At 42.7% G+C, this 14363-nt stretch overlaps 2 protein-coding genes and 1 long non-coding RNA gene across 4 annotated transcripts; 2 read left to right on the top strand and 1 right to left on the bottom strand.

Moving 5' to 3' along the window:
* The first annotated feature begins 1067 nt into the window (after positions 1–1067).
* On the top strand, positions 1068–5150 carry LOC134173984 (gallinacin-9-like). 2 transcript variants are annotated; one of them, XM_062638544.1, is made up of 3 exons: positions 1068–1228; positions 3906–4035; positions 4715–5150. In XM_062638544.1, exons 1-3 carry the CDS (start codon positions 1171–1173, stop codon positions 4728–4730), a joined length of 204 nt encoding a protein of 67 aa, XP_062494528.1. In that variant the 5' UTR covers positions 1068–1170; the 3' UTR covers positions 4731–5150. The 2 variants fall into 2 exon arrangements, with proteins under 2 accessions (XP_062494528.1, XP_062494529.1); XM_062638545.1 differs by lacking the exon at positions 4715–5150 and having other exon boundaries at positions 3906–4039.
* Positions 5151–6533: 1383 nt separating this feature from the next.
* On the bottom strand, positions 6534–13069 carry LOC134173975 (gallinacin-8-like). The gene is made up of 4 exons (XM_062638527.1): positions 12971–13069; positions 8520–8607; positions 8076–8209; positions 6534–7048 (listed from the first exon to the last, which is right to left on the bottom strand). Exons 1-4 carry the CDS (start codon positions 13052–13054, stop codon positions 7040–7042), a joined length of 315 nt encoding a protein of 104 aa, XP_062494511.1. The 5' UTR covers positions 13055–13069; the 3' UTR covers positions 6534–7039.
* On the top strand, positions 9998–12952 carry LOC134173976 (uncharacterized). Its single transcript, XR_009968456.1, has 3 exons — positions 9998–10196; positions 11160–11266; positions 12570–12952. It is a non-coding gene; the product is annotated as an uncharacterized LOC134173976 (long non-coding RNA).
* Positions 13070–14363: the final 1294 nt, after the last annotated feature.

The following is a 14363-nucleotide window of genomic DNA, read 5'->3' as shown; positions in this document are numbered from 1 at the left end:
TTATTTTTCAGATACAAAGAAAGGTTACAAGGTGATGAGAGATGTGGAGGCATCACATGCAAGTGGACTTGGTATGTTGAATCTACGGAATTAGAAAGAGAGGCATGACTCTCTTCACAACCACATCAGGAAGGTGGCTAGCAGCAAGGGAAAAAGGTATTAAACCAAAGTTATTTGAGGCAAAGAAAAGTAGGTTTAGACTCTCTGCAAAGGCTAGACTTTGGAAGAAGGTTCAAACCACCAGAGTACGGTGTAGGAAGGACCATGATCTCACCTTTCTCAGGAGAGCTTAGCTGATTTCTGAAAGGGAATTGGGGTGCAGTTTGCTATGCACAACACACAGTGGTGTCCCTCCCAGTCCTTTCTAATGACTTCTTCTTCAAGGTTTGGTACAAATCCATAGCTAAAGTCACAAGTATAAGATGCAGAGGGTAACTGAGCTCTAACTCATGCTAGAAGAACATCTGGGAAGCTGGAGCTGCTACCACGTCTGCCAATTTCATAGCCATAGGGGGCAATATCCACAACCCTTTCATCCCTATCCTGCCTTCTTCAGTTGCAGCCCTACAATTCCAGTCCAAGCAAGGACTAACACTATGATACCTTCCTGCATTCAAGGAGCAGGGTCTGTTGCCTCCTTGTTTCATGCAGCCCTGCAGGCCTGCTTTCCTGCCTTTGCTATGCTCACCATGTCTGGTGGCTGAGGGGAGCACAGGCTGCCATAAATCCATGGCCAAAAGCCACAGGACATCAGCAGATTCACATGGTTTACAGTATTGTGCATCACAGAAACCCACCTCCCTCCTCCTCCAATCCTGTGTCCTCCCTGGGTGCAGCCCACCAGCTGGCACAGGGCAGGCAAGCACTGAGTAATTTGGCTGCTTAGGTCAGCTATCATTTGGTCATTTGATTTGGCCATTGCTCAGGTCAAGCATCTTCAAATGTGTTAGGTTGCAACATCGTCATACATCACCAGTCTCTATAGCAACAGGGCAATGAACTCACTGTTCCTCAGACAGCCAGTCCTCCACCCCCCTTGTTTTCTGGACTACTCCATCCCAAAGCCTTTATAAGTAGAGAGACTAACTGTGTTCTGCCTCAGACACCAGCTTCTGTCCATTGTTGAGCATCGCCAAAGCTGCAAAGACTATCCTACTACCATCTGGCATCATGAAAATCCTTTTTTTCCTCGTTGCTGCTCTCTTCTTCCTCTTCCAGGCTGCTCCAGGTAAGTCTGAAAATAGATGAGATGGAGGGTAAAAGGGTGCTATAGAGAGCTCCATTAGAGCCTAGTGCTGAGGTTCGGAACACCTCTGTGTTCTTGGCTTCCACGACTTTCATATTAGAAGTCCCCTTCCCTAGTCACAGTCCTAATCTTTAAACTATTTAGCCAAGCACCTTGATAGTCTTCCTGATGGTTTCTTTCTAGCATCTTGCGTTCCAGTCATACGATGACATGACGGAAAAAGAGATGCTCCTGTGTATTGAACTTGGTGCCAATGAATGCTATGGAGCAGCTGGTGAAGGGTCTGCAGGACAAGTCTTGTGAAGAGTGACTGAAGGAATGGGGGTTCTTTAGTCTGCAGAAGAGAAGGATTGTGGTGTGGGGGGGGGAGCTGCTTATCTCTCTCTATAAATAGCTGAAAGGAAGTTGTAGTGTGGTGGGGATTGGTCTCTTTTCACAAGTAACAAGCAACAGGACAAGAGGAAACAGCCTCAAGTTGTGCCAGGGGAGGTTTGGATTGGATGTTAGGAACACTTTCTTCACTGAAAGGGTTTGCAAGCGTTGGAACAGGCTGCCCAGGGAAGTGGTGGATTCACCATCCCTGGCAGTATTTAATAGACGCATAGGTGTGGCACTTGGGGACATGGTTTTAGTAGTGGGCTTGGCAGTGTTAGGTTAATAGTTGGACTTGATCATAAAGGTCTTTTCCAACATAAACAGTTCTACTATGCTATGATGATTCCACTGAAGCAATTTTTAGGCTGATACTTAAGACGCAACCCTGCAATTTGAGAGCTTTCTCTTCTCACATTCGCACTCGCGCTTCCTGACTGTGTATTCTAGATAAGTAGACATCCTATAGTTCTGGAAAAATGTAGCTGTGACTGTGGGTCTTTGCCTGACCTCTGTACTGTTCATGTGCATTAACTGTGTTTAGAGCATATGCATCATTCTGGGATGTTTGGGAGACTTCAGAGCAGGTTAAGCTATCTCCATCCTTGCTTTGGTTTGCAGTAGACACAAATTTGTATCTGCTTTCCAGGACCAGTACATGTCTGTCTACTCAAAGAAGAAATGTAGAACCACTGAGGCCAAAACCAGTTGTAGGTGCTTTGGACAAAGCCTGTAATATGTGCTTCTTGATTGCTTTCTTGGATTTTTCCTATTGTATGCGTCACAAAAAGTATTTTCTATTTCAAAACAGTCTGTCACCTCTAAGATGGCTGCAAAGCAGGTGCAACTCCAGTAGTCTCTGGAAAAGGGCCACAAGTTGTTTTATATCTCTTCATGAAGATTTACACACAGAAAAGACCCATGGCAATACAGGGATTTTTAATTTGAGACAAGGGAAACCAAGGTCTAATGATGTCTTTAAAATCAGCTCAGTGAAATCAACAACACATAATCCTTGAATAGTGCGTGATTAAGAGAAAAGGCTTGAAAACCACTAGGTCAAATTGGTTGAAATGTGGTAAGTCTAATTTAGAATAAAGCTCACATGCTTTTCGAATGAAGGATAGAGTCCAGTTTGTTGACAGGTATGGATTTTTCTAGGCACAGAAAGTACTGGGTGAGATTATCAGGTTTGTGCTTCCAAGAAGTTGGGGCAGATGATAAAGGCTTCTTCTGCCTTTTCAGTGAACAGATGTATACAGCTCCAACTGATATAAGAATTTAATTTAAATTATACAAAAATAACACAATTTGAATCTCAAGCTGGACATTCCAGTGAGAACAAGTAATGTTTAGTCTGGAAATACTCGAACCCGAATTTGGGACCAGCTTCTCAGCTGGAGTAAACCTGGGCAGATCCCCTGATGATGATGGAGCTGCAGCCTTTACCACCATCTGAACATTTGGCCCTTCAGTGAGAACACACCAGCATGATAAAAACAGCATAGCATCTTGCTAAATCTAGTAACAACAGCCACAGACGTTATTTAATGGTGCGTTTTTAAGTGTATTTAAACATTTTAGTTGAGCAAATGTTAGTCCCATTGTTTCAGCTGTGATTAAGATTTATCTTTTCTGAAGTTTTATGCCATCTGTGTTAGCCATGCCACATTTTACATGGTAATACAGTGCACAGGTCTCCTCTGAACATGCCACTCACACTTAACGCTCATTTCTTCCTCTGAGGAAGACATTCAAAGTAGGAGATAAAGATTATGAGTCATAAATATGCTTTACATTTGTTGAAACTTGAACTGAAAGTTTGCAGAAACTCAGTTTAGGACATTTGCATTTGAATATCATCACTTCTGTTTCTGAAGGTAATGTGAGATTAATGTTAAACATGCATTTTTCTGTGCTTCCTGTGGGTTTTTCATATAACCTAGCATTTCTGTGTGTGACTGGGATGACTAGTACATGTGTCCAGGAGGGATGCTAATGAGAACAGACAGTAATCTTCAGGTCAGTATTAATCAGGCAAACTGAGAATTTCAATGGACTTTCTCTCTTAATGGAGAGATTCTAGCATTACAGCTTGCTCTTCTGGTTAGTTTGCATTTCATGTGGATGTAAAGACCTTAAGAAGGAGTGATTAGGTTACCCCAATAACAAATCAGGCACTGTGGCAGGAAACCACATACCATGCCAGGTAAATCTGACGCTGCAACTCTCCAGTCCTCTACCTTGACAAATGAACATGAATTTTCCCTTGGGGTTCTTTTGGCAGCTTACAGCCAGGTAGATGCTGACACTGTAGCATGCCGGCAAAACCGGGGCTCCTGCTCGTTTGTTGAATGCTCTCCTCCTATGGTTAACATTGGGACCTGCCGCAGTGGGAAGCTGAAATGCTGCAAATGGTAAGTCTAATTCCTCCAGAGAAATGCTGCTGAACCAGGAGCAGACAGGCTTACTGGGCTTTTACCCTTTGGCATGAAAGCGGCCACCTTCTTCAGCCACCTACACTCTCCAAATAAACCTCATAAAGTGCTGGGGTTTGTGCCTGGTAACAAAAAGGCAGAAAATAAAGCAGGCCTATGGCCTTTGAATCTCCTCATCACTAGTAGCATCTAATATTGATAAGAACATATCACTAATAACTTCTTCTACCATGAGTCTGGCACCAATGCTCTGGTAGCAGCTCTGCCTCTACTATTCAGGGTGTACACAACTGACTTGAGACAGCACTGAGGAGTCCCCTTCAACTCACACAAGCAGCAGCATGGAGCTTCACACTACAGAAGTGAAGCTTAACAGCACAGGATAACCATTAAGCAAATGAGGACTCACAGCAGCCATGCAGTTCTCCATCGGCATTACTTGGTGCGAAGTGCCATAAAACATTTTCACCCTATAGGTGGAAACCCTCTCATATTTTCGTCGGTACAAGCAAGAAAGCATCTGCATTTATAGGAGATATACCATGCAGAGTGATGCTGTAATATGCCATGGTCCAGCTCTGGAGTTGGTGCCATTTCATACTTCTGTTTTGGTTTAGTTATTTGCATTTCTGTTTAATCTAATTGGGTTTCTTTGCAGGACACCCAGTTCATAGAGATGACACCTCATTGACCACATAGACATCTGGGCATCCAAGACGTCTCTCTTCCTTTGACACCAGTGGATCCCAGTCTCAGTGCAATCCTGGGGAGCCTTTTGCACAAAGACGAAGACCCCTATGAGCTAAAGAAGGTGTGAGGAGGTTTTGTACCCCGATAAAGAGATTTGCAACTTGAGTTCTAATAAAAGCAAAATCACTGTGAAACCACATTTCTGGTATTTGCTCATGTATGCCAGGATAGCTTTTGCTGTTTTTGTTGTCTATAAAAATCAACCTGTAAATGGAATTTATTTAACTAAATGGAGTTAATTTAAGTGTGCATGTCACTAAGCCCTGTTAAATCATCCTGCAGAGTGTCTGTGTTGCAGTGTTTTGTGCGAGAACATATATGTTAATAAATCAAAAAGCACTAGAGCTCATTTCCTCTGTCATCCCATCCGAGGGCACCAGGCTGGGGGTTGGGAAGCAGACTCAGTCCTCTGCTCCTCTCCAGGGCTGCATCTGCCAGCCCAACCTGAATCATGGAGTCACAGAATGTTTAAGGCTGGAAGGGATCTCAGAGATCATCCAGTTCCAACCCCCTGCCACAGGCAGGGACACCTTCCACTAGAGCAGGTTGCTGCAAGCCCCTGTGTCCAACCTGGCCTTGAGCACTGCCAGGGATGGGGCAGCCACAGCTTCTCTGGGCACCCTGTGCCAGGGCCTCACCACCCTCACAGGGAAGAACTTCTGCCTAAGATCTCATCTCAATCTCCCCTCTGTCAGGTTAAAGCCATTCCCCATTGTCCTGTCCCTACAGGCCCTTGTCAAAAGCCCCTCTCCAGTTTTCTTGTCAGCCCTTTATGCACTGGAAGCTGCTCTAAGGTCTCCCTGGAGCCTTCCCTTCTCCAGGCTGAACAAGCCCAGCTCTCTCAGCCTGTCTCCAGAGCAGAGGTGCTCCAGCTCTTGGAGCATCTTCATGACCACTGCTGGACTCCCTCCAACAGCTCCACATCCTTCTTATGCTGGGGCCCCAATGCCGGGTGGGGTGGGGTGGGGGTGGGTGGGTGTGGGGGCCTCATCAGAGCAGAGATGAATCCCCTCCCTCGACCTGCTGGTCACACTACTTGTGATGCTCTCAATAATGAAGCACTGGGAATGGCAACACAGACAAACCGTGGGGTGGCAGAAGACCAGCTCCTTTAGGTCTTGAAATCACCTCCCCACATTCACAATGTTCTTCTCATGCTGCCTCTATTTAGTCCAGGCCAGCACCATGCTAACGGACTTTTACTTCTCTGGATCCTAAACTATTACTAAGTTATTTGGTTACTAAAGTAAACGCTATTTATCACTCCACCATGCTGTTCGGAGGCAGTGGATTGTGTCCAGCTCCCTGGAGTCTTGGTGCCTCCTGTTACAAGGTACAGACAGGCACATCCCCTGCTTCCTTTCCCCATCCCAAAGCGCTAGTGCAAAGGCCAAATGGATCTGAGACAAGGAATGACTCAAAGTACCCACACTCTCCATACCACAAACTGCAACAGGCACTGAACATGCTCAGCTTGTCCCAGCTTTCTACTAGCCTAACCACAGCAGGTTTGGAGAAGTTATTCTTAACTGTTACTGGTCAACCGGATAGTGAATAGGACCAGGCCATATTCCTGCACATACATGGGTTTGGTTTCTTCTCCTTTGCTTGGATAAGTTTAGCACAAGGGACATCTCACACTGACCCGGGTGAGATGAGAGGCAGATCCTCCAGCAATAACACACACCAAGACAAATCCTCACAGGTATAAGGATCAAACAAAAGTCTTCTGAAGCAAGTTTACTAAGATTTATTGAGATATACAGACCATGACATACTAACATTGCAGCTGAGTGTTCAATGTCTCCTGCAGACTTTGTCTTCTAGCGTTATTTGCATTATTGCTAACTTTAAAAGGAAATAATGAGTACCTGTTCTGAGGGCCAAAGGAGGACCCTACTGTGCATCCCTTCATGAGGACAGACTTCTGCATGTTGGTGTTCTGCCCTCTGGGGTAGGTGTTGGTGGCCAAAATACAGTTTCAAGAGAAAAACATTTTAGACAAATAAGAAATATTGTTGTTTTTTTCTCCTGGGTGGTTCAAGAATTGCTTTGATTTCTTCATGTCTGTTTGTGGAGCAGTTTGTTTTCTTTCTGCTGTTACTCATTTTTTGGTGTGTGCATGTGTGTGCTAAATGCACATTTTCAGCTTAAAATTCCAGGTTTCCTGATGGGATGATGCATCCCAAGCTGCCAGAAGCTCTGCTTGGCCCATCTGAGATGCCCACAGTCGCTAATCATACTGCAAAAGAGGAAAGAAACTTTCAGGTTTTGTACTTATAACCAGAACAAGGTTTGAATAAAAAGCAGAGGAATTGAATGAGCACCAAGAGCTGATAGTTCTGGATAACATGGTAATGCTTACTAGGATATTCACACTCCTGCTGCTGCATTTTGATCATAAAATACCTTACTATTTAAATTAATAATGAGTTTCCCAGTGTCTGTACCTGAAGCTTCCTACTCATCTCAAAATGTCTTGTATGGAGGGGAAATTCTTCTGGGGAATTTCTTCTGGTCTTTGTTTTTAACAACTCTGCTATTCATATTGAACACACTTTGTCTTTAACAACTTTGCTATTCATACTGAATGAAGTTAAATAAGAGACTCCATGTTATAGCCAAAAGATACAGAAAATGAAATATTAGAATCAGTGGAGAGAGAGTGTAAGTTTTCATGGATGTTTGTTTCTGCAGTTTCATACTGGAGTAAAGATACAGCCTGAAATTTAGAATTCCAGTAGGGAATTCAAGAAAAAAAAAAAAATACAATTTAATGTTTTAGTTTTGTATAGAGAGGGTAAAATTACAGAACAGGAGAAAACATCCAGCAGAACAGCATGCCTCAAGCTTGTTCTTCTGACTGTGAGACCTGGCAGACTTTACAGTGTGGAGCATGCAGGTGAACCTGGCCTAAACATCCCAGGTCTGCACATTTAGAGACATGTCCTTTAAAGCCAGTATCATTCATCATGAGTAGTTTGAACCAGCTAATGAGAGCAGCAGAAAAAAGGAGTTTATTTCTAGATAATTACCTCTCTGCCAAAGAGATTTGACTGTGATCTTTCCCATGAAGTACTTGAGTACATTATTTATGGTACAGAGGCAACTAGTGAGGAAATCCTATATCTGAGTGTACAGGGTCTCTGCTGCCTTGTTGGCTTGCACTAGAAGAGTTTTGCATCTAAAGGGCAGTCCAAATGTGTGAAAGGGAATAATAAACCCATTCTCCCAAGAAATACCTGATATTCGCCAAATCCATAACTCACCACAGCCCTACAGCAAGGGACCCTTTGCTGGCAACGTCCAAAAGGCCTCATGTTGGGTAGGGGACAGAGGTCGGTGGAACAGGTACCCCCAGCCTGCTTGCATTGCACATCATTATTAGGTGCTCGCATGAAACCTGCACAAAAAACCCAGAACAGAGTCTTGATTTTCCTTCCCAGAGAAGACCAAGAACAAGTTATGACAGCAATATTTTAGTCTACTTGCAGGCTTGCCACATCTGTACCATTAAATTTCCTTATTTTACAAAGCAGGAGGGCTCAGGGCATCCAATGGACCCAAGTGGCGTCTGTCCCTTGCTAAAGTGTGGACCAGCACCTGTTGGCCTTGGGCAGAAGGGACTAAAACACATTTTATTTCTATTTTAGGTACTCTATACTTCATGTGTGCTTCCTCCTCCATTTCCTTTGGTCTTATGCAACTCTTACCTAAAGTGCCTTGGAGCATTAAGAGGAAAATAGCAAAGAAAAGGTAAAGGATCTTCATGTCTGAATTCAGTGCCACCAAATACAACAGCTACTGAAAAAGAGAACAGAAAACCAGAAAGAGATCATGCATTTAACCTGCACTTGTCATTACCCAGTACAAATGCTATTTATGACATACAAGCTGCTATTTGATAATAAAAAAATGTCATTTGTGCAAGAGTAAATGTTCTAGAATAAATCTATTGAAAAATTACTTTTTGAGGAAAGATATATATATATGAAAGCACATTGCGTAAGAACAAGAAAATATATTTATGTCTATAAAATTTAAAAGAATTAGATTAATAATTTGTTTCCATTAACTTTAAAGATAACCTATACCACCTCCAGCAAATACTCCTATATTTGAATCGCATACACCCTGTTATAACTTCTTCAAAAAGTAAGAAATTTAACTAATTTCCTCAAAACTTTATCCAAGTCATACAAGTGAGTTTTTATTAGATACCTTTTACAACTTATAAACAACCCTGCTACATGCACAAAATCATCAGAACTTCCATTTAGCGTTTTCCCCACTTTTATATGAGCAACATTACTATACCTGGCTGGGATGGAGTTAACTTCAATAGACAGAATAGTGCATTGCTTCCGTCTTTTAGTAACTAAGTTGTCTATTTTATTTAATTATAGCATATTTTGTTTCAGATATGTGTAGACAATGACTTAAGCTATTCCAATTTCTCTGGGTCATAAACACTCAGAAATTTTCATTATTCAAACAATAGTAAGTTTTGTAGCTTGCAAGCCATTAGTAAGTCCTTAAAAATGTCTTTACAGAAAAAACTAAGCAGCTATCTATCTCTTCTCTCCGTAACACCTCTATAATGCGTGGGTATGAAAGCCTCAAAGTATTTTTCCACCACCATTTCTTGCTGCAGTTTCCAATTAACTTCTGAAAACAATGAAGACTACTATAATCATTCAGAATCACCATTATTGACTATAATAATCAGCATTACTGAAATATCATACATTATACATTTCAGTTATTAAGATTTAAATAAGCTGCAAAATCATACATCTTGGAACGATCAATTCCTCTTTAGAGAATTGAAGAGTATTAGCAAGAAGATACGTATTTTTCTCCTTATCAGTTGAAACTGATGGGGAAACTACACCTTCAGCTCACCCTAGAGGACATCAGGAAAGGGAGCACAGCGACCAGTCTGTCTTACCTGGTTCCTTTCAAGGGATAGCTTCACAGAGTGATTCTTGCCCTAAAACAGCCGTCTTCATATACTCCTGTTGATGACACAGCTGTAACAACCAGCAGGCCAAGGGCTCAGGCTTCCCACATCAATTCCCAGCAGCTGAAATGTGAATTCCCAGCAGCCGCTGAGGAATGCTGACCACTCATGAACTCCCTCCCCTTTCTCTGGTGCATGAGTTTGCTCTTCTGTAAAGCACCTTGCACCACCTCGGTTTGCGTACAGCATATTGATCCATCAGGGATGTGGAAAAAGCAGCCTAGGACATGCACTGAGAGCTCCTGGTTTGGATCCAGCGAGAACCTGTTCCACAGGGCTGTCCCATGGCCAGTGCTTGGTGTTGACAGCAGAAAGGTCCTCTCTGAAGCCTGGAGACACTTACCAAGGCTACATTAAGGAATCTCAGGTTTTGCACCATTTAATTACTTTAATTAACTAATTTAATTAATTAGTTACTCCGAAGAGCCAACCAAAGAGCATCTGCTGCCCAGCTCATCTGCCTCTCAGATGAAGGTAATGAAGAGCTAATAGTGAAATTACTCTCCAACAGCCTTCTTCAGTCAAGGCTACTGAAATTATTCTGACAGCAGGGTTCTATTTCTAAGTAAGATTTTCTTCTTAATTATACAGATTTCTTCTCATTCTGCGAGCTGATTCTATGAATTATTATGGATTACTTGGGGGTGCTGGTTGATGAGAAAATGAACATGAGCCGGCTTCAGTGTGCTCTTGCATCCCAGAAAGCCAACCATATCCTGGGCTGCATTAAAAGGAGTGAGACCAGCAGGTTGAAGGAGGTGATCCTGCCCCTCTACTCTGCTCTTGTGAGACCTCACTTGGAGTATTGTGTGCAGTTCTGGTGGCCTCAACATAAAAAGGACATGGAACTGTTGGAACAAGTCCAGAGAAGGGCCATGAGGATGATGAGGGGACTGGAGCACCTCCCGTATGAAGACAGGCTGAGGAAGTTGGGGGTTCAGCCTGGAGAAGAGAAGGCTGTGTGGAGACCTCATAGCAGCCTTCCAGTATCTGAAGGGGGCCTATAGGGATGCTGGAGAGGGACTCTTCATTAGAGAATGTAGTGACAGGACAAGGGGTAACGGGTTAAAACTTAAACAGGGGAAGTTTAGGTTGGATATAAGAAGGAAATTCTTTCCTGTTAAGGTGGTGAGGCACTGGAATGGGTTGCCCAGGGAAGTTGTGAATGCTCCATCCCTGGCAGTGTTCAAGACCAGGTTGGATGAGGCCTTGGGTGATATGATTTAGCATTAGGTGTCCCTGCCCATGGCAGGGGGGTTGGAACTAGATGATCTTAAGGTCCTTTCCAACCCTAACGATTCTATGATTCTACGATTATGTTTTCTGACAGGCCAGCTTTAAAGCCCTCAGTGTTTTGAAACCTGCTGTAGACTCATGCAATGGACAAGAAGCAAGTCTTTGCTCTGAAAATGATATTGAACCTAACAGGTAATAGAGGTAGCCTCCAGGGAGTAGGAATGTGGGATTTACATTGCCTCAGCAGCTGGAGACAGCCAACCATGAGTGTCTGGGGAAGTGGGACATATATTCTTCTTTTAGAAACCATCAGTCTCTGTGTCACAGGTGCCCAAAATCCTGTTTACTTAAGCCCGAGTGATATGTTAGGAAAACTACGAATACGTGCTTTAACTGCCCAGAAACAGATAGCTATTTTAGAACCCTTTCCTGTATAATTTAATTGATGGAACATGTATATGTGCTTTATAGCAGGCAGAAGCCTTTGTCACTATTGTTCGGGTTTTTGTTTTGTTTTCTTAAAAAAATAATTGCTTAATCAAATTATGAAATGCAAAGAAGCAGAAATAAACTCTGTGAGTGCTAAATCCATAGATGTGTTCCTAGAGGCACAGAGCTCTGACCTGAGCTTTTGGGGTCTGACAATCTGTCACCTCCTGAAAAGGAGCTCAAAATAGAATAAAATGACTCTTTCCTCCTGTTTCCCACTTTGTGCCTGTGCTTCCTGCCCAAAGTGGTGCAAATTAGATCAATGATCAAATATTAATCAGGACCATGATAAGATCTTCAACTCATTAATTATGTCTGTTTTATACTTGATGGTAAATGTTACATTTCTTCAACATGGTAATTAAATTATCTGTTATTTTAATTACACCACATTGTTATTAACTCTAACTAGTATATTGGCCACTCAAGCTTACAGAAGTGACACATTTCTCTAACTTTTTTCTTGGCAGTTAAACTTGTGTAATAAAAGAATGAATATTTTATATCAATTAATATTGTATACTGAAAGCATTATGACAGCTGAATGTCTTAGTTTCTTTTCTCTGCTGTACTGCAGAGGATACTGTGTGGAGCCCTAAAAATCATGTTCTTCTTTTATACAGGGAATATATGCAAGCACAGATATATATGCATATATCTATTTGTATGCCTCTGTATATGGATGTAGATATTCATAACGTATAAATATTCTAAGAGAAATAAAGACTCAATTTTCTGAGCTGCTTTATATCTTATCTTAGCTGAAGTACATAATAATAGAAGATAACAATTTGGATATTGTAGTCTGAAATTTACCCAGGAATAGTCAGGATATTAATGTAATTTGAAGTTGCACGTATTCTATAATGATGGCATTTCTTACTCTCCCATTTCTCTACAGTCCCCCTAGCAAATCCACACTAACATTTACATATATATAACATTTATATATAAAATGTTAACATGAACATGTGGAAGGACTTTTCTAACTGCCAGCTGGCTTTTTGTCACCTAGCATGACACAGACTCCTGTCATCTGAATATCCAGCTCTCAGTTCCTTTGCTCATACACAGACAAGTGCGGCCTAAGGTGTTCCTGTGCCCCACTACACATCCCTGTGTCCCACATGCTGGCTGTTCCAACAAGGCTTGGTTTCCTCTCTCCTGGCCCTTGTCTATCAGCCCCAGCTGGGCATCTCAAACAGTCCAGAACACTGCAAATTGTTCCAGATGCTGGTGTGGAGGCAACTGGATTAAACCCTGTGTGTCTATGTATTGCCTCCATCATGCCACAGGTTACCTCTGACGATGGGATGTCCTCAGGCAACTTGAGAATCTGTAAGGATCTTTCACTTTCTCCTTGCCATCCCCTTCCTCCAGTGTCCTCTGTGTAAATGACAGGAAGGGATGACAGACCTTTGGTAAAATTGCCCAACGCTTGTCCTCACATAGGTCCACAATTTGCATGAAATCCAGCCAGGGAACAGGCCTGCTGTCCATTCAGTGGCCTTGGCCAGACCCATGGAAACCTGCCCATATCTGACTTGGCCAAAACCTGCCTGGAAATCACAGCTGCTGCTGGTCCTTTGTGCAGAGCGAGCTGTCCCTGTTCCCTCTGGGCAGTGTGGCTGGGATGCATTTCTCCAGCCCAGGGACCACCAACCTCTCAGAGGAGACACAAGAGTGCTTGCCGTATGCTTCCAAAGCCCTTGAAATATGAGGGCTAATGCTGCTCAGGGAACCAGAGAGCAGAAATTCAGCTTTACATCTACAGAACAGCAGCAACATTTATCCGTGCATCACCGACTGTGTTGCAAAGGCAGGCTTTATGCCACATGGAGAGGTACATCCAGAGGAGGTGGGGTAGCACAGGAGAGTGGGAAGGTCCCAGAGGAAGAGAGACCAGGCATCTTGGCAGGATGGGGATAAAGAAAGTTAGAAAGAAAACATCTTTCTTGCTGTTGCAGGAAAGGACTGTGAGGGTTTATTATGATCAGGAAACCACATAAAGTTCCCAAAATCGGTGTACCTCATATAAAAAATTAGAACAGTTCCTTTCCATTTACTATAAAGGAAGAGCAATGAAAACAGCTTGGTATTTATCTTTAGGACATCTACAATTTGGTGAGATGACTCCTGCCATTTGGCATTTGTCTCCAGAAAATGTGATTCAGTTTATAGAGATTCTTTGGTTTCTAGAAACTTTAGGCTACATGGCCTGTACCAAGGAGCTTTGAGCGCACTGCGTGTCTGCCAGTCACAGTGTGGTCCTTACACCAAGAGGCTGGACTCTGCGCTGGTACCCTGACACCTTCAATTTAGCTGTCAAGTCAAAACCAAGGCGGAGGGCAGATTTTTTTATACAGATGTTAATTTCATCATTTCTCTCTCGTTACTCAAGGTAACAATTTAATCATTAATTTTGGGCTGGATTGAAGTTTTTTTTTGTGCACTGTTTGAGGTTTATGACTTTGTATCCGTTTGTTATTGATTCAGATGATCTATCCTTGGTTCAGAACTTTATCTGTTAATTCTAACAGTACATGCCTTGCAAATTCATTTACAACTATAGAACAGCATTGAAATACTGGTTACCCTCCTTTTGGTGGATGTACTCTTTAGCAGTGGAACTGCAACTAACAGCTTTGGCAGCTGACCTAGAGGACTCTGAGTTTCTGTACTATACACTCCACAGTGCCATCAAAACACCTTGATCTCCTGTGCATCGATTATGTCTTACAGATAGAATTTGGTTTAGTGCACATAAAGGAGGGTAAGGGATGATGCTACAGTATAACTGAGGAGCAGC

The sequence above is a fragment of the Pezoporus occidentalis genome, unplaced genomic scaffold (assembly GCF_034315485.1).
Source record: "Pezoporus occidentalis ecotype Australia unplaced genomic scaffold, CSIRO_AGI_Poc_V1 ctg57, whole genome shotgun sequence".
NCBI lineage: Eukaryota > Metazoa > Chordata > Aves > Psittaciformes > Psittacidae > Pezoporus > Pezoporus occidentalis.
This window is presented reverse-complemented; position numbering and strand designations above follow the sequence as displayed.